At 35.0% G+C, this 19,468-nt stretch overlaps 1 protein-coding gene across 2 annotated transcripts in view; it reads right to left on the bottom strand.

Moving 5' to 3' along the window:
• Plc21C (Phospholipase C at 21C) overlaps positions 1–19,468 on the bottom strand; it is a 131,120-nt gene that overhangs the window by 27,783 nt on the left and 83,869 nt on the right. For both annotated transcript variants that reach the window (XM_081758703.1, XM_081758704.1), the window contains exons 18-22: positions 17,886–18,102; positions 10,451–10,572; positions 7,242–7,357; positions 3,294–3,423; positions 405–577 (exon numbers count right to left, since the gene is read on the bottom strand). In XM_081758703.1, the coding sequence (XP_081614829.1) occupies positions 405–577; positions 3,294–3,423; positions 7,242–7,357; positions 10,451–10,572; positions 17,886–18,102 (758 nt within the window). The remainder of the gene's footprint in view (positions 1–404; positions 578–3,293; positions 3,424–7,241; positions 7,358–10,450; positions 10,573–17,885; positions 18,103–19,468) is intronic.

Genomic DNA, 19,468 nt, shown 5'->3' with positions numbered 1-19,468 from the left:
ATGAATATACCGTCAATTCCAGCAGTAAGTTCAATATTTCTTTTTTCCCATAACATTATTTGTTTTTCCTTGTTTATTATTTTTATTTATTTATTTATTTATTTTTTAAAATCAATGCAGTGTAGGTTTTTTCATTTTCGCCAAGGGTGCGTCTTACACTCGAAGGCGTCTTAGATTCGCGTAAATACGGCAATTTAGTAAACTATAAGCTCCATCAAAATGTATCTAGAACTCATAATGATGTTAGCAGTCAGTATTGAAGACTACATTTAAAAACTTTTAACACCACAGCATATCAACTTTCTTGTTATTAATTTCTACCCGTTATGTCTGCTTCAAATATCAAGAGAGATCAGCAAATCATGAATGATGCAAAGACTGAAACATCTACTCCAAATCCTTACCGAACCATCTCATCCTTGTCTTTATGGATTTTGGAGAGTGCTTTTATTTCATTATGGCGTATCACTTGAAGTTTATCCATTACTTCTGCTGTTTTGTGTTCGAATTCATCCTTTAGCACCTTTAAGTTGCTTTCTTGTGCAGCGTTGACACTTTTTCCAACAATATTAAATATCTGAAACACAAAACCAGTGCAAGTAAGTATACTGTTTCTAATTATACAGTAATTCCTAAGATTTCGTTAACGACGCTGCATATTATTATACACATATCTACTTAGAATACGTGATAGTTTATAAATGTACTATCACGAAACTGACAAACGCCTATACCATATGAAATTAGATATTTGCAGATTACAAATGGTTATCGAATCCAGATTTCCGATAGAAAAGTATGGGCGCCATATGAAAACTAGGATGCAGATAATTTGAATATTTTGAAAACTGACATTAGAAAGCACAGTTTATTTGCTGAGAATACAACATAGGGTGAAATCGTTCAGTGGGATATGAGACATTACTATGAAAAATCTATAAATTTAATTATCTGAAAAAGTTCACCTGTAAGACATGAAAGCTATAAGATCTATAAGAGAGCACCTAGAGGTAAGCACTCCACCACTGAGCCACTTCAAAATTACTGCAGTAATCTTTTGTGTAGAAAGTACACAGAAATGGTGTTATTTCTTATGTTATCTACAGAATACAGTAAATGTCTTTCGAAAGTTAAGTATTATAATACTTTTCAATGTGATTATACACGAACTAAAGTTACAGTGTCTACCCTAACTAAAAAATATACTATAAACTGACGTGTCCCCAAACTAAGCACACCTGACTGTGTGAAATTCTCGAACTGCCATGCCCACATATACGTTGCCCCGATTACTCAGATTGGGGGTAAACGTAAGCAGAACCTGTGGCTGCAAGGGGCAGTAGTCGTGACAAGCGGAATGCGAAAAGCTCGGTACTTAGACATGTCTGACAGTGGGTAAACTGTTGATGCTTAATGAATGGGGTACTCCATTTCAGAGATTGTAAATCACCGTGCGTTCTCGCATATCACAGTTTCAAACGTACGTCGAGTTTATGTAAATGCAAGGAGGACATTTGGAAACCGGTCACAGCGCAAAGGTTAGTGCGCTCTCAATGAACGTAGACTGCGCCAGCTGAGCCATATCGTATGAACCAATAGCAGCCAGATTATGCGCAAAACACATCCCAACTGAATGAGGATTCCATCCTAACTGTTAGTGCATAGACAGTTTAACGTTCCCTATATCGTCTCTACTTCAGAAGCCGCACGCCACCCCGAGTGGCCGCCAGTGGACTGAACACTTTGCATGGGCTAAAAGGCACAAGAATTGGACCATGGAAACAGTGGAAACTGGTACCCTGGAGTGATGAGACCCAATTCCGATTTTATCGCACTGATAGGAGAGTCCAAATCTGGCGACAGCTGCATGAAGCCATGAATCCCGCATGCCAGGTTGGAACAGTGCAAAGGCGACGGGGTTCTGGGTGGTTCGGGAACATTCTACCAATTTCCAGTTAATATAGTGGCCCTTTCGCAGTCCATATTTGAATCCAGTGGAACATTTGTGGGATGTCGTGGAAAGAGCTGTACCCCAACAGGAACATGGATCAGCTGAGGGTCGCTATGGAGGATGCATGGCTTGTAATACTTTCGTCTAGATGCTAATGGAGTCATTACGTTGCCTCCAATTCTTAAGGCCAGAGTCAGGCCGACACGATACTATGTAGGTGTGTGCCTAACTCAGTGGGGCCAGTGTATAATCTGTTACGGATTTCATGTTTTACGCGAACATGTTAAGAAAGATAAGATAGATTTTGCCTTGAATTGCCTAGTTCTAGACAAACAGTGGGATCTCATTAGTTTACAACCAGATTGCAAAATAGTGAACTTTGTCTCGTTGCATCAAAATCCATGTTCATGTTTAATCAGGTTTACCAACCAAAAAAATTTCGGTAGTTTGTAACACTGAAATAAAAGACATCTAAATAGAGCAATTCCAAGAACGTTCCTAGTGGTGTATAAGTATATATTTTTTTTAAGTAGATTTGCAAATTAAATCTTATTCAATACAAATTTAGGACTGAAAAGGAGCACAAATACCTTCTTTCATACAAAACAAAAATAGCATGTAGAAGATATCTACTTCCATACAAGCACAGTGGCTTAGTGGTAGAGCGTTTTTTTTTTCATGCGTAGGGTTCCTGGTTCGATCCCCGGCCAAGTTTGTGGTGGCCAATATCGTGCCCGTGGCTTTTCTCCGGGTATTTTCCCTTTCCTAACACAATCTCATTTAGCCAACTGTTCTACCTTCATTCACTTGCCTTAATCATAGTCTCCCTCAGCCTAAAGGGCATAATCGTGGGACGTTAAACTTAATTTTTTATGTACAAAAGAACAGACCTAGTATGAAAAGGATAAATACTTTTTATACGGAACACAAATAGCATGTAGAATATATCTACTTTTATGTAGAACAACAAATATAGCATATAGACAGAAATATTCAAGATTTGGCATTAAGAAATTCGTGCTTCCGAAGTAATTTAGAAGCAAAAGTAAGGAAGAAAAGAAAGGGACCACGCAAGTTCTACTACAGTCTTTTTACAAAAAATATGCCAGTTAAACTACGTGTATTTTATTATTCTGGTTTAATATACCCGCAAGTTTCTAGATACACTATTCAAGATATCTGAATGTCTACCATTGTGATTTGAAACTGACACCTCATGATGTTAAGTCTACTCTTCACAGCACATTCAAAACGTTTTCAGTTACTGGTAACCATAAATGAAGATTGGAGACAGAATATATATTATTTTTTTCACAATACAACACAATTACATTTTACTCACCGCTTCGTGGTATTTTATTCTCAGATCTTTTTCTTCCTGGGCTTGATGTCCTATCATGTCGTCTGATGGACTTCGAGTAACACATGAAAGACGTCGACCAACATTTCCTGAAGCTCCTGGGAGTTCGTGCCTGAATTGAAGAGTTGCACAAAAGAATGTACCATATTTTACAGAAAAGAAATTTAATATTTAATCATTATTATAACATATAATATGCTCTAATTGTTATTAGACATACATTAACTGGTTAGAAACACTTGGTATTTTCCAACACAGACAGGATCTAACTACAGCCTCTTTGTGAGAAGGAAGGAGGTGATTTATTTTCTAGAATGAAACAAAGTAGTGTTTCAAGCACATTCGAAAATCAAACAAAAGATGCTTGATTGATAAGAACATAAACGCACTGAAAGCACTAGACACACTGCTTTCAAATGTAGAATGACTCGCCATCAGAGTGGAGTGAGAGAAGGTCCTGTCGTGTATCACTGTCAAACATCCTGAAAGTTACAGATCATACAAATATATGATAGAACGAAGGAACCTGTAAGCACGAATAGAAAATGAATTATGATTATGTGCTCAATGTCCAGTTATCTACATTGACGAAACTCTTTAATTCTACTTTCGATTCGCACGATCGATCACTGATACTCTTGCAGCGTTTAAATTCCGTCCTACCCATCCCCGAACAGAAACCGATCACACCAGTACATTTGATCACACATTTGCCGCATGTAAGTAACCTTGTCCCTCAGAAGTAAGTGAGAAAATACTTATGTTACTAACCTGTCTGCGAACCGCCTCCCTCAGAAGTAAGTGAGAAAATACTTATGTTACTAACCTGTCTGCGAACCGCCTCACTGGTTTTGACTGTCTATAACGTCCTACCTCTGTTTCCCATATCTTTTTATATTTTTATATTTACTTTGCCTTCTTTTTCACTTTATATATATCACTGCTCATTACAAACCAGTATAAATAGTTCTGAATATACTTTACAGGTCGGAGAATCTTTCTAAGACGGCAAATGTTGGGAATATATTCCATTTCTTGTAAACACAACTACACACGTAACACAATGTTCTCCAATCTTTATCACTTTTGCTCTGAAGAGAGCTAGTTGTCTCAAACTCCTTCCCAACGAAAGAACTGTTCGCATGCTTGGCATACTATGAACACTAAACTTTTTTTTTCTTTTTTTTCAGAATACCCTTTGTGTTTCACGTACAGAATTTTCACCACATTCAGTGCGTATTAACCAAAAACCACACTCTCGACGAAAATAATGTATGACTGCTTATTAATTACCATGTATATTTTTCTTATCAATAATTACAGTACCACGTATATCAATAATTACAGTAATATGGCAGTTTCCGTCACGGTTGCCGGATTGATTCAAAATTACCGTTACAATCAAATGCAATATCATGTTTTAAAAGGAAATTATGAGTTAATGAAAAGATAGAGGTTTAAATGGACCTTCTTCCTAGACCGATAATACAATGTATTATTACTTAAAAATACTTATCCTAAATGCATCGAAAATCATCTAAATGTGAACGTTTCGGCTAAAAGTTATTTTCTTCTTCAGAACATATATTTTCAAAAAACTAACGTTGATTGTGGAGCGACAGTTTAACGCTGATTACCTTCTTCTAATACAGTGAAACCTGTCTATGTTGGCCACCATCGGTTCCATTGATAAGTGACCAACTTACAGAAAATAAGTGTGATTCGTGTATTTTTAGCACAGGATTTCTAGTATTACTTGATTGTAAAATTTTAATAAGCAATGACACGACAGCTACTAATGTATATAGAGTAATCATAACAATATACAGCATTAGAAAAAAAATTACTACAGTATGTTTAATACAGTACATGTAGCTTTCTCTTCCTGAAAACTAGTCTGGTACACTGAATTATTCGGATTGAAAACATTATAACACAAACAACCATATGCAGTTTATTGAAATTGATATTGCACACTGAGTGATTCAAATTGAAAACAAGAAAAGCAAAATTATAAATTGATAAACTGAACAATTTATATGCAGTTTATGACGTTTTTCGAAAAATAGCGAATCAGTTAATAATAAATTTATTCACGATGATTCATTCTAGAGATTCCTTTTATTTTAATTTTATTTTATTTATTTATTTTTTCTGGCACATATGCACATTCTAATTTTGTAGTTAACCACCTCTTGTTAATGAGCTACAAGTGTTTCCCTCGAAGCAAAAGATGTTTTGAGAAAATCTTAAGGGAATTCATTTCAAAACCTCCGCTAATTTTCGACAAACCATCAGGTGCCAATAGTTGACAATTGAGATGGTTAGCTTGAACCTTGAGAATTTTCCGGGACTACTGATGAAAGGATCCCATATAGACCAATACAGACAGGGTAAAAAAATACGTACAATCATTTCCTAAATTCCTGTACGTGCTTTATCTTATTCAAATCTTCCTTCACCACCCCTTTATCAGGTAGTGTTCTGGCCATTGACCTCCAAGAACAAATCGTGGGAATCCATGCTTCTTTGTCTCCAGTTACAAATACAGAACATCTTCCTCTCATATGGGAATACGAAAGAGTTAAGAAAAATAACAAAACGGTATTTTGCGTGGCCAAGATACGCAGGTAAATTTATCATTATCATCATAGGCTAAACACTGCTTCAATGCGGTCAACTTACAGAGTAACAAAGTAACAAATGTCTTATGGAAAAATGCAGGTTCAAGACGAACTAGGCCAAGATAAGCAGGTGGCCAACTTAGAGAGGTGGCGAAGTTCAAAGGTTTTGCTGTATTACTTTTCCTACCACTAATAGTTCTTCCGTGGTGGCTCAGTAGTAGAGCGCTCATGTCTGGTGCATGAGATCTCTAATTCGATCTCGGCTCGTGCCAAGTGAGCTTTGTGGTGGACAAACACAGAACACATTATACGTGGGTTTTCTCGGGCTTCTCCCGTTTCCTTCCAACACTTTCTTCATTCTAACTTTTTCACCCATTTTTAGTCATCACCGTCTCCTTAAGCCTAGCCGGCATAACCGTAGGACGTAAAATTTAAAGACCTCATTTCATTTCATTCCTAGTAGTCCTCAATCTTCAACTTACGTACTCTTTCTTCAAAACTCATTACAGTCCTAGTTTAAAGGAATATTGTGATTAAAAAAGGAGTATATCTTGAGGAATATTGAGGAGATTAAATTTACTGCAGTGTTAACAGTCTTCCTCAACCAAATTACGTTATCGATGGAGTCAAATAAAGCAAGCGAGACTTGTAAATAATGTTTCTTTAATTATTAATCAGCTATACACGATACCGGTTGTGTATGTGGTCCCGAGTTCGATTCCCGGTGGTCGAGTACAAAAAATCATTCACTTCCATTAATCATTCGCCCTATTTAGTCTAAAGGGTATAATCGTAATAAGTTAAACTCAAAAACATTTAATTTTTATGATACCAGTTAGTAATCACGGAGAAGAATATTTAGTTACACGAGAAGTTTTATGAGAATTTCTGGAAATAAGAAAATAATGCTATTAGGAAGAAGATAATCAACGGAGTGTAATCAAACCAATATTACTTTTCTAAAAAGATATGCTGAAAAGGATGGAAAGTAACTTCTTCCTGAAAGTACACTTTTCGACAGTTGTGAGTGCTTCTGGGATATTTGGGGTATTTTAAATGAATATTAAATATCCATCCTATTAAATCAAGTAGCATTTTCCATTTTCGTTCTCGATTCTCCATTTAAAAGCTATATTTAAGTGTAATAATAATAATAATAATAATAATAATAATAATAATAATAATAATAATAATAATAATAATAATAATAATAATAATAATAAAAAAATCTACACTGATCAAACATGTTACTCAATTATAACGAATGTCATTAAAAGTATCAAATATATATAAACTAGTAACTTACATATTTTTACTTGACGACATTTTGACTAGTTTATGTCCAACACTAAATTTCGACTTGGGTTTTTCTGGTTCCTGAGAGGATTTGGATATTTTGACTTTACAGAAGTTATTTTTCTCCTACAACCAGAAATAAAAAAAATATATTACTTAATGCTGAACTATTAGTAAATACTTGAATCTACTTTCTTCAAAATACAGTCGTTAATGCAAATATATACACTTAAAATTTACTGTCTTCACTGGAAAACATAAAATCTCACATAAATACTTTGAAAAACATACCGTTTAATCATCATTATTAGAGCAACCCACATTATGCTTTATTTCTTGTTTAATTATGCTTTAATTTTTCCAAATTATGCTTTATTGTTAATTTCAATCATTGTTTTACATTAATCATGTATAATGTATAATATTTACTATACATTAAATATTCTAAATATCTTGATCTATTCATTAATATTTTATGCAACCAGTTTCTTTAATATTTACTGAACTTTCTACTTAATGCACTGTAAAGAGATATGCTTTACTCGCGTCAGTTTTTTATCACTTGTGTGAGCCTTAGAGGTGCATATATACAGAAAGGGAAAGTAAAAGATGCCACCAAAAAGTACAGAAAGTGCTCAAGTTCAAGAGGTACATATAGCAACATAGTGTGGAGTTCTTGTGTGCTATTCATTGTTGGCAGAAAGTTTTCTCCTCCTTTTTTTTTTCCCCTTTTCTCCACATCAAAGGATTACACCGAAAAGTTTACAGAAATATAAATAAGCTTTTCATTGTTGCATTGTTATGTTCTCAATGATTTTGCATTTTAAATACTGGTTTTAATAAATATTAATACAATATGTTAAACTTGTAGTTAACCCTTTTTGAACTGAATTATTTTTTGGAAATTAGGAATTTTTTGATTTCAGTGGATTATATGTTGAAGTCTAAGGAAGTAAGAAAATCCATTATTTTTTCAAAATTATATATTGCCAGGGCGCTGTAACTACAACGTATGAGACAACTTGGAATCATTCGGCACGATATATGCGCTATGAACGCCAAGGAAGTCTGTGATTTCAAATGGAATCACACGGTCAGAAAGGGTTAAACAGAATTTTCCAAGAATTGTGCTATATATTTTAAATTATGCTTTATTTTCTAAAATTATGCTTTTAAAATTAGTTTCTTCTGGACCCTTAGACAACCACAACCATGTTCAAGGTATCAATCGCATGTGTAAATTGCTGTTATGCTTTTTATGCTTTTGGGTTGCCCTAATCATTATATAAGAAATTATATTACATATTTCATGCACAGGTAATACGTTTTTTGACAGAAAGAAACAATAAAGTTGCTTAAGACAAATTATGTCGTGCGCTACGTTTTGATTTTTTTTTAATAAAGCACGAGGAAATAAGCAAATGATATGGTTCTGTCGAAAGTCCACAATCTTCGAAATTTGTATCTTTAAGAACGGAGATAATTTTAATTCCACGGATAAATATTTGAGGTCGCGCATTGTGCATTCGTATTCCACCAGATTGGGCACAGGAATCTACACGCAATTTAAATATCAGAATCTTAACACCAAAAGACTGAGTTCTTTTTAGCTGTGGGAATGTAAGGACCTTTCCTCTCCTTAACCCTTTAAATATCTTTCACAGTTGTAACTACGATAGTGTAGTACCTTCATTATTCGATTAAAAAAGTGCTAATAAAGCTTTTTAGATCGCGTTTGTTGTGCTTTTGCACGCATAGAGGCATTGTAGAATATGTTACGTATAATCTCACGCCTCTCTGCGTTGACACATAGGAAGTGATGACGTCACTTTTTTTTCGTTTAGCTTACTTTTATTATTTTTGGTGGGCTTACTTTGGCACCTAGAAGACTGAAATTTTGCACACAAATTTAGTGTACCCCTTAGTATAATTCAGATTTTTTCAGATCTCTGCGTTAACACAGGGGGTCCAGAGGGGCAAAAAATACCTTTGTTCGTGATTTTCCCGCCTCAGAAATATGATGAAGACATGTGAACGGCACCATTTGAAAGGCTGTTCTATTCTCAAGAGAATGAAGCACGAACCACGATCCTAGGATAAATAGGGATGTCTCAGGAAATTTTTAGCTGAGATCCTGTTTTATACGGGAATCTGGGGTATTGTGGGGAGCGCACTGGTAAATATCTTTTACCTTGCTTTTCAAGATAGAAAACTGAAATTTTGTACACACATTCAGTATACTCCTCCGTATTTTTAGTTGATTTTGAGATCTGTGTGTTAGAACAGGAGAGGTCCAGAGGAGTCCAACCTAAGGGAAAAGTGATTTTTTCGCCAAAAATCCCTATTTCCTTTAAATTTTTCCTCCTTGGGACATGATAGACTCATAAGAGTGGTACCGTTTGAAAGGCTATTCCATTCTGAAGAGAATGAGGTACAAAACATGACCCAAGGATAAATAGGGATGTTTTAAGAAATTTTTATATTACATCCGGTCTTTTCGGGTCATCTGGGGCATTGTGGGGATGCTCTTAGCTTATTCGTAAATATTTTTTTCCTGTCCTTACTATTCAAGATAAAAGCTTGAAATTTTGTACACATATTCAGTATACCCCTTAGTATTTTTCAGTTGATTTTGAGATCTGTGTGTTGACACAGGAGAACGGGGCGGTAGGGGGACTCAAAATTAAAAAAAAATCTTAGAAAAAATCCCGATTTCTCTCAAAATTTCCCGCCTCAGGACATGATAGGGAAATGTGAAGGCACCGTTTGAAAGTGAGCTCTATTGTGAAAAAAAAGAAAAAAATACGAGGTACGAACCATGATCCTACGATAAACAGCAATGAAACAGTACCTTCTTAACTCAAAATCCATAATTTACCTAAAAAACGAAAGGATTTTAAAAAGGTTAACCAGAGTATTAATTTCCACACTCTACGGTTGAAACTGGAATCATCTTTAACCTCATTGACATTGACTTTTGTAATGAGCCTTGGAAAATGAAAGATACAACGTTTAGCTTATGTTCCCTAAATTCACAATTCTTAAGAGAATTTTAACGTCTCGAAAAGAAGACACGAAATACGATACTAACATTTATACTAACAGTGTGTTAAAAGACATTTTAATACTTAAGTACTTAATAAATATATAAAGGTATGTTCGACATAACTTTAACATTATTTTCAATACAAATAAACATTCCTTAAATGTTTTACTCACCTTTTCATGCTTCTTCCGTAAATTTTCTAATTTTTTCTGCAATTCCAATTTCTTATCTTTAACTTCTTTTATTTCCAAAAACGATTCTAGGGGTTCCGCTTGTATATCCTGATATGCTGTTTCTGTAAGCAACAGAAGAGAAATTTCACTCGTTGTAAAAATAAGCATTGTGAAACACACACTCATGCTTAATAAATTCAGTGTATATTAGCTTTCTATTCAAGCAGTCGCGTTCTCGAAAATACTGCAAAATTTTAAAAGATGTAACAAACTTTATTGTAGAATACAAATATGAGCCGCGGTTTTGGTGGGGGTTGTAAAACGTTCTTATCATAAACTGCACCAATTGTGTTTGCACTCAATTATTTTACGATTGTTGTGTATATCTATCGTACTCAAGCAGTTGGAAGAAGAAATTCTTATTCTCGTCTCTTTCTTATTAAATACAGATAAGCTACGTTCCACTTTGTCAATCCAATTACAAGAGATTCAAAGAAACGGGAAATGTTGAAAGTTATGTTGGCAACAGGGGGCGTTTGGTAACACTGAATAACGTACGCCGGCTTGTCAATGACACCCTGCCATTTAGTTATTATGAATACTTGGAGTGGTGCGCAACGTGGTTTTGCGATCAAAGCGTTTTACAAGAACATTGACAGTGTGGAAGGGGGCACGTAGAGAATTCCACCGTCATTTTAATTTGGAACGCCACGATCGTGTTCCATTAGTACATGCAATTAAAGCATGGATACGTAATTTCGAACAAACTGGTTTGGTAATGAAAAAGAAACCTCAAGGCCGTGTGTGAACCGCTCGTACACCAGACAATATCCAAGCTGTTCAAGATGCTATCATCAGAAGTCCTGTGATTTCTTTTTGTGAGGTCATCTTAAAAGCAGTGTTTCTTAGTCGACCTGCTACAATGGAAGAATTGAAACCGAAATATGAGGAGCAATTGCTGAAATTCCAGCTGAGATATTAAGTCAAACCATGAAAAATTAACGAAGAAACTGCAGGAATGTTTGCGTAGAGAAGGAGCTCACTTATAAGAGTCATCTTTAAAAAATAACTTGTACTGTATAAATTTTAAAATGGCATTATTTTTACTATTAAATAAGATAAATAGTATTTTTAAACAAATTATTTAATTTTCAAAATTTCCCGGTTTTTTACATCCCCCTGAATATAGATAAATCACCCTGTCCATATAAGGAAGTGGTGTAGTGCCCTATTATCACCAACCTTCAGGTTTATGGAAGGGTGCTACATATATTTTGTTGGTTCGGGCATTGATGCAGACACTCCCACAGTTAAAACATTATCTTTTACCTTCCATGAGATGTATATAAACTTAACCAGTACTGATGGCGTGATGCAATTCTTCAAGAAACAACATATGCACATTTAATAATACTCGTACTTTAATTCACAAATATTCAATATCTCCTTAACAGCCCTTTTGTTTTCAATTACGTATTATAACTATCATATATACATCAGATATCCTCATCGTATTTATTTATATTTATCTTCAATTATACTATATATTTATATCAATATTATCATTGTAAGGAATAATTCCTCGAGGCTGTTACATTGAACTTCAAATTATCTTCTCAGTATATATACACATATGTTTCCACAAAATTGCACTTTGCTTTATCTTGTTACTGGTTCTCTATATTTAGATCTCGAAACAACAAATAAATACTAGAGATGCAAAAAAGCCGGCTTTTTTGAATCGATGGTTTTTTTCACATAAAAAGCCGGCTTTTTTGGGAAAAAAACGAGAATTTTGGAAATTTTGGCTTTTTTCAACTTCATGATTTTTCTATCTAAATAGCTTTCTTATAGTATATTCTATAGTTAGATAAGAATTCCATGACCTGAATGTGATATTTCGCTCTGAAATTCACCATCGAGATGGATGGAGCACATGTTTTACGAATTAAAGCTAACATGAAGAATGTAGTATTTGAGGGTAATTTTAGAGGCTATTTAACTTTATCTTAACTTTTGAGTTATCGACATCTTTTTTCTTCTCTAGTTTGTCATCCGTGTTTCATTTCTAAGAGCTTTTAGTACTCTAGCTTCTAGCGCAAAAGTTAAACTTGCCCGTTTTTCTATTTATCCGTCAAAGTGTACGTTTTTCAATATATCCGTCAAACCGTACTTCCACATTTCTGTTATACTGTAGCTGTGAAGTGATTTAGCAATAATTTTCCGGACACAACCTTGAATACCAATGTATACAAATAATCAGTAGCGGATTTAGAAAAGTACTTTAGGAGGGGTTTTTCTGATTGTTTCGTTTCCTAAAAAGTCCTAATTTTATTTGGGAAGTGCTTGAAGTTTATGAGTACAGGCATAACTAATATTTCGTTTCGTTTATATGTTTAGCAATAATCTTCCGGATACAACTTTAAAAATCATTTTATACTGAGAATCAGTGGCGGATTTAGAAAAGTATTTTGGGAAGGGTTTCTTACTAATGTTTAGTTTTTTTAAACATTCGTAATTTTTATTTGACGGGAGCTTAAAGTTTATGAGTAAAGGCATAAATAATCGATATTTCGTTTGTTGCAGACATTCCGTAACTTTGGGGAACGGGCTTCAGTCCAAAAGACCGCCCCCCTAACCTTCGCAAAACCTTCACTGCTGGTAATTAGTAATAATAACGATTTAAAAACAATAAAAAAGGAAGTCGCCCAACTCACAGTACACGCACTATTTCTACATTCACAGATGGAATGAAGAAAAGCTTTGTCAGAATGGTCGAATGCTGGTTGAATCCCGGACTTCCCGATAGAAGCGCAAAAGCTAATCACTCAGTTATGTTTGTTGTGCAGTTGTATTTAGCTTAACTTAAATATATTCCGTAGTCTTTTTTTTTTTTTTGAGGGGGGGGGGGAGTTCCGTAATGATATGTTGAATCCCTCTTGTTAAAAATTCAGAAAACTTGAGGATTGGGTAAACTGTGATGGTGGTTCTATAAAACTTAACTGTAGAATTTCAAGAATATACAGAACCAAAAGCTCTAGATGTGCAGCCTTTAAGTGTATCATATAAATCTAAGTATTTCTCTTATGTTTTATTTTAATTTTATTTTGTTTCAAAAAGAGGGTATGGAATATTTTGAAGTAAAAATACTACATACTATTTTGCTAGTTATTTGTGTATTCTTTAAAAAGAAGTGTTTACTTTTAGGGTTGGCTGGTTTACACAACTTTTTTTTTTTAATAACTGGTTTAAACCAAAAAAATAAAAAGAATGAAAAATGCGAATCGTGTGAACTTCATGGTGACGTTTCCAGATATCAAACCACCTGCAATAGTTTAATTTCCCTTTCACCTTTTAATCAAGGTGTCCCATGTTCAATTCTCGGTCGAACCACAAACCTTCTTTCATGCGTAACCCAAGTAGCGGTTCGGATGTCAGTTTAAGCGAAAGTCTTCTCCTTGATAACCTCGGTATTTCGTAAGGATGTTAAGCCTAAATATACGAAACAAACCAAATTGTATATTTCTGCATGCCTAAATGCGTGTTGTTTTATAAAGAAGCCAATATTGCTTAAATATATTGATAGAAATTGGCAACATTTATCGATTGCCTACGTAGCTTCCAACATTAGCTTGGATTGGACTTTCAATTATATCTACGTACTAAATTTGTAATTTAATACCTCAGTTTTAGCGTACTGATTATGGTACGTTGACCTTTAAATTTTACATGCAAAGCAATAACAGGATTTTCCCGTTATTGTCTTACATTTCAAGTAATGACGGGATTTTCCCAATGACTAGGGCGGGAGATTCTCAACTTAAGAAATTTACTGACCGCACTTCTTTAAGCTTATGGGAGTTCTTCCGGCATAACCCCCCTGTTGCATAATAACATCAAGGCGAAACAAACTTATTTCTGTGAATATGTAATATAAATACATAAAGCAAAAAATCTAAGTCAAAAAAGCCTGGTTTAAACATCCCCCCAAAAACGGGTTTTTGGCATTTTCTAAAACAACCACGGTTCTTGCCAACTCTGCTTACTTTTGTATATAGGAAGTTAAAAAATTCTTATTATATACATTGGTTAATCCTGTGGAATTCATAATGTAAATATGTTGAAGAAAAATTGTTTGAAATATTTTTTCGAAATTCATAGTTTATTTTCGATGTTTTATATTATTATCAGCATCAACCACTAATTAAATTATTTTTTGTGTTATAGAGAAGTGATACAAAGTCCGTTTTATCAATTTAAAGCAGTATTTTGAAAAAAGCCCAAAATTTCCCAAGCAAAAAAGCAAAGCAGAAAAAACCGAGTTTTTTTCCAAAAAAGCCGGTTTTTTTCCGAGCCCTTGCATCTCTAATAAATACTAATACAATTGACGTATTTTTGACGTTAGATCCAGGACGTTACCAAATTAAATCACTGCGCTGTCTTCATTATATGTGCTTAACATTCCATTTTTACTTTCTAGAATATATTTTGTTGATTTCAATTCGAAAAATGTTATATATATTTTAAAATTTATATCATGTGGTGCAGACCAAAATCCTTATTGCATATAATGTAATGCGCTATAGCACAGGTCTATAATAGCGGCGCATTACAGTGGGTAACTGAAGTTGTGATGGAGAAGATAAGAAAACGAAAACTTGGGTACTTGCTCTCACGCTGACCGAGATACAATGGTGTGTGAACTGTCATCTTCATAAATTTTCTTACATAAGAAAGTTAACTAAAGTCTTTCCAGCCTTAGAACAAAGTAGACGTAAACAAAGCGAAACGTATTAGTCCGCGGCTCACACGTGCTTCGGTAGCGAGAGACGTGAAGAGCAAGATCGTCTGCTTGCTTACTGTCGTCGCATAATTTCCAAAGTGTAAGGCTACAGTTGGTTTAATTAACGCACTGACACTGACTACTGCTATGTTGGAAATATGTATGCTCTTAAATCCTTATATAACAAGATTGCCTCTGTTCCTGTTGTCCTCTTTTGTGTTTACGAGACGAAAATGGATTATTGTCACACATCATCTCCATGAAACTCTGCATTCTACAATAATTTTAAATGAGTGAGGTAGGCGCGCGAACGCATACGCATGCGCAGTAAATACCGTATGTCCAAATACGGGTGAGGTTGAAATAAAGCTACATCTGTTGTTAAATATTATATATATTGCATTTATTATCACAAAATGCAGGATAAATTCCGATATCTTTATTTGAAAATTATTATTTTAGTAGGGATTATATTGCGGTAGGATACTAGTGCAGTGAGACCAACTGGTCATCGACCCACTGGTAGTCAGGTGGGTTTGTTTACATTACTTTTTTTCTAAGGCTGGAAAGAGAATAATATAAAAATGTAACAATATACATAATTTCTCAGTACCAATGTCCCTTTAAGATGATTGGTTGGTTATTGATTTGGGATTGTGCGGCCTTATCAGTAGCGAGATTATATGAAACCTGGTCTACAGCCTAACATGGAATCCGAACCACACAACTTCCCGTTGGGAATCCAACCCGGTCTCCCTCGTCGAAAATGTGTACCCTAATCATATAGCCACAAGGTGGTTCTCCCTTTAAATTGATGCAAGGCAGCCTGACCACTAATTTAACTGGAAGACCACATTGGAGTTGAACTGCTGCTCCATTTTACTTAGCCGGGAAGACTGGTATTCAGATCTATCAACGTTTCTCCACATCTTTACCCGTGGGACACACTACACCGTCAAGAGCATGTTAACTTCCGTAAACGCAAAGACAACTGAACTTACAAATAGCTTATATAGTTCGCAATCAAAAGGACAGCGTTCATCAGAAGTGGAAATTGATCGAAGAATGATCGTCATAATGGCTTCCCCTATTTCTTTGATGTAGAGTACATGAAATTAGGCTGTAACGTAAATCTGGGCTTAACGATCCGTCAAACATAATTGTACCGTCTGTTTGAACACCAAATACTGAAATAAGGTAAAGATTAATTTCAAAATATGAATTATATGGAAATACTGTGAGTTATTCAGCTGGTAATTGTTTTATTAACGTCAACTTATCTTCAAAATAATCACAAGGTAACATTTTTTTAAATATTACACAAAAGGTGCAACTGCTACAAATCCACCTTTCAAAAGTGTGTGGAATGATTTAGTATGTTCGTTCTTAGAAGAATAATCGGTCAGGCCGCACCTAAATTGTGTCTGAATCCGATTGCGAACTCAACTGCCTACAATGGATCGGAAAAACTGCGAAAGCGAATTACATCAACGTATATCTTTGAAAGATACAATTTAAATTTTAAGTATAAAATTCGTATTTTAAGCTTTTGGAAAAACGGTAACAGTTTCCCGCCACTTCAGTCATTCTATCATTATCGTTCATCCCATCATTATGGTCTCCCTTAGCCTGTATGCAAAATCGTAGATTAAAAAAAAATAATTAAAAAAAACTATAATATTCCTGGATAATGTTGATAATATAAAATGAAAATATAAATAAAACCAGAGTCTTTCAATACGGAGAATGGTTAAGCACATATACGTAGAATTAAGTTCGATCTAAAACTGAGGTCTGTCCTCACTAATATGAACAGCGTTCTATTCAAATTCAAATATTTTGAATAAACAGACATATGGAATTACAAAATCTCGTTTGTATTATTCTAAAATATATAATTGCACTTGATATAGTTGTAGCTTTCCCTAAGCACAATTTCTATAGGCACCACCCTGTAAACTACATCACTTCGACTGCAGACAACGCTTCATTCGCACACGTTCGGACGAACAATCCCAACTGTTGAGATCACTCGCATTTGCAACTTGTTTGTCGGACTTCGCAATTCGCAGTTCGAATCTGCTCGAGGAACTTCAATTCTTTTGCACAAGTTGGGAAATTCGCATTAGTAGTGTAATGAAGGCGCCGCCTTAGACGCACTATTATTATTATTATTATTATTATTATTATTATTATTATTATTTTAGTTGATAGTGTTTCTCACAAGCGGTAGTGGTCAGTCACATATACGCCATTCAGGACTAAAGTGGTGTCGAACGATTTAGTGGTTTTAGTGTACAAATAAATAATTTGTCGATATTTATTTACTACAAGTCTGATACTGGTAATGGGATGACAACTCAGATTATAAAGCAAGGAAACTTATGAAAAATTCATCAACCACCATTATTTCTCCGAGGGGGAAGATTTGGCAAAAATGTAGTTTTTCCAGCAATAGAATTATTGAATAGAAGCACACACTGATGATGGCGGGAGTTTATCGCTGATACTGTCTGCGACTGGATTTTAATCTGGATGCTTCAGACGAGTGTCAAACTTTTATTATTAGTAGATTCGTTTATTGTTGTCATAAAAAAATAATAATTGTGGGAATCACATTTCGCAATCTATAGAACGCTATAACTTACTTACCTACTAGGCTTGCACGTGCAGGTACTGATGACGATCTCACACTCAGCATCTGAATCTGAGGTGGTGCTGGTTCTTGAACTGCATTGCTTGGTAAAGCACTTTCAGTAGAAACAGTCACCTGCTCCTCTACAGATGATGCTCCAACTGCATCCGGACTCCCCGTCTTCCTATTCAGCTGTTCTTCAATGGCACCGTCTCTATCTCTTGGTGGATCGTCCTTTGTAATGACAGCAAGAGGTTGATTAGAATTCGCAAGTATGAAGTATAATATTAAAGTACTATCAAATGGCACACAAAAAGCTATCAAAAAGTACCAATTTGTCGTATAAAGAAAAGGAACCAACTCAAAAAAATCTGTCAAAGATTTCAACGGAATCTTCCACTAATTAAGGAAGGTTTACTATCTACATACACAAATCAGCCAGAACATTATGATCACCTACCTACTATCGATATAAACCCATCCAGGCGATAGCAGTGTCACCTAACGAGGAGTGCCTGCTATTCAGACACACGTATGGAGCACGTACGTGCTGGCCGTGTGGAGAATGGGGAAGGCGCGCGATCTATCTGAGTTTGACAGAGGGCAGATTGTAATGGCCCGGAGGCTCGGCACGTGCATTTTGGAAACTGCATGACCTGTCGGGTGTTCGAGGAGTGCTGTGGTTAGTGTCTTCAACAAGTGGCGAAACCACTTCATACATACATACATACACATCTATAGTCATGGAACAATGAATAGGGACTCCATGTAATTTTGCGCGTTTACAAGGATTCAAAAAACGTATTTGCATTACAGTGATATATAAATAAGTTTAAAGGAAATTTTACGCGAAATACAAATCAAGTTTCAGAAGTTACTTATATCTGCGACAATGGATGATATTTAACGAATAAATAGATAACAATATTTATTCTTTCACGTATATCAATGCCTTAATATTCATACATTGATTTAATTTCCTATAATGTTTATTTTCGTCTCATTACTAAACACTATTTTGCGCCTGTTCACTAATCCAATCTTTGTGAGTTTTGGCCCACTCCACACAATTTTTATGTAGATATTACGCACGAAACAGCTTCTTGACAACTCCATGTGAAGTTAAACCCATGGATTACTTTCTGTTTCTCACTGTACATAAACACTGACACCAGACATTTCAACTCAACTTTCTGCAAAATTGATGACTGAAATTTGGCTGCAAGGCACAACTGACGTAATGTGCTGTTGTATCAAAGAAAGGATTTCATATTTCAACCACATCTGCCAATTCTCACACTTTTTATGCACCCCGCTTCCGGAATCTTAGTTAACTGTCGTGATCTCTCATCGTGATCTTATTAAGTTAAGCAATCAAATTAGTGATTCTGTTACATTCACTTAAATGTTTGCAGTTTTACTAGCTTGTGCACGTTACGCCCCGAACTTAAACGTAAAATTTATGCAGTGCTTTGAAGGTAAGGCATCTGCAAGAAAAGCTTACAAGTATTGAGTGAATTGAAGCAATCAACATTTAGCAACCCTGCATTTCCTTAGATACACTGCACAAGTTAATGAACTCTATGCCAACGTGTTGCAA

This window comes from Thermobia domestica, chromosome 5 (genome assembly GCF_964235325.1).
Source record: "Thermobia domestica chromosome 5, izTheDome1.hap1.1, whole genome shotgun sequence".
Classification (NCBI taxonomy): domain Eukaryota; kingdom Metazoa; phylum Arthropoda; class Insecta; order Zygentoma; family Lepismatidae; genus Thermobia; species Thermobia domestica.
This window is presented reverse-complemented; position numbering and strand designations above follow the sequence as displayed.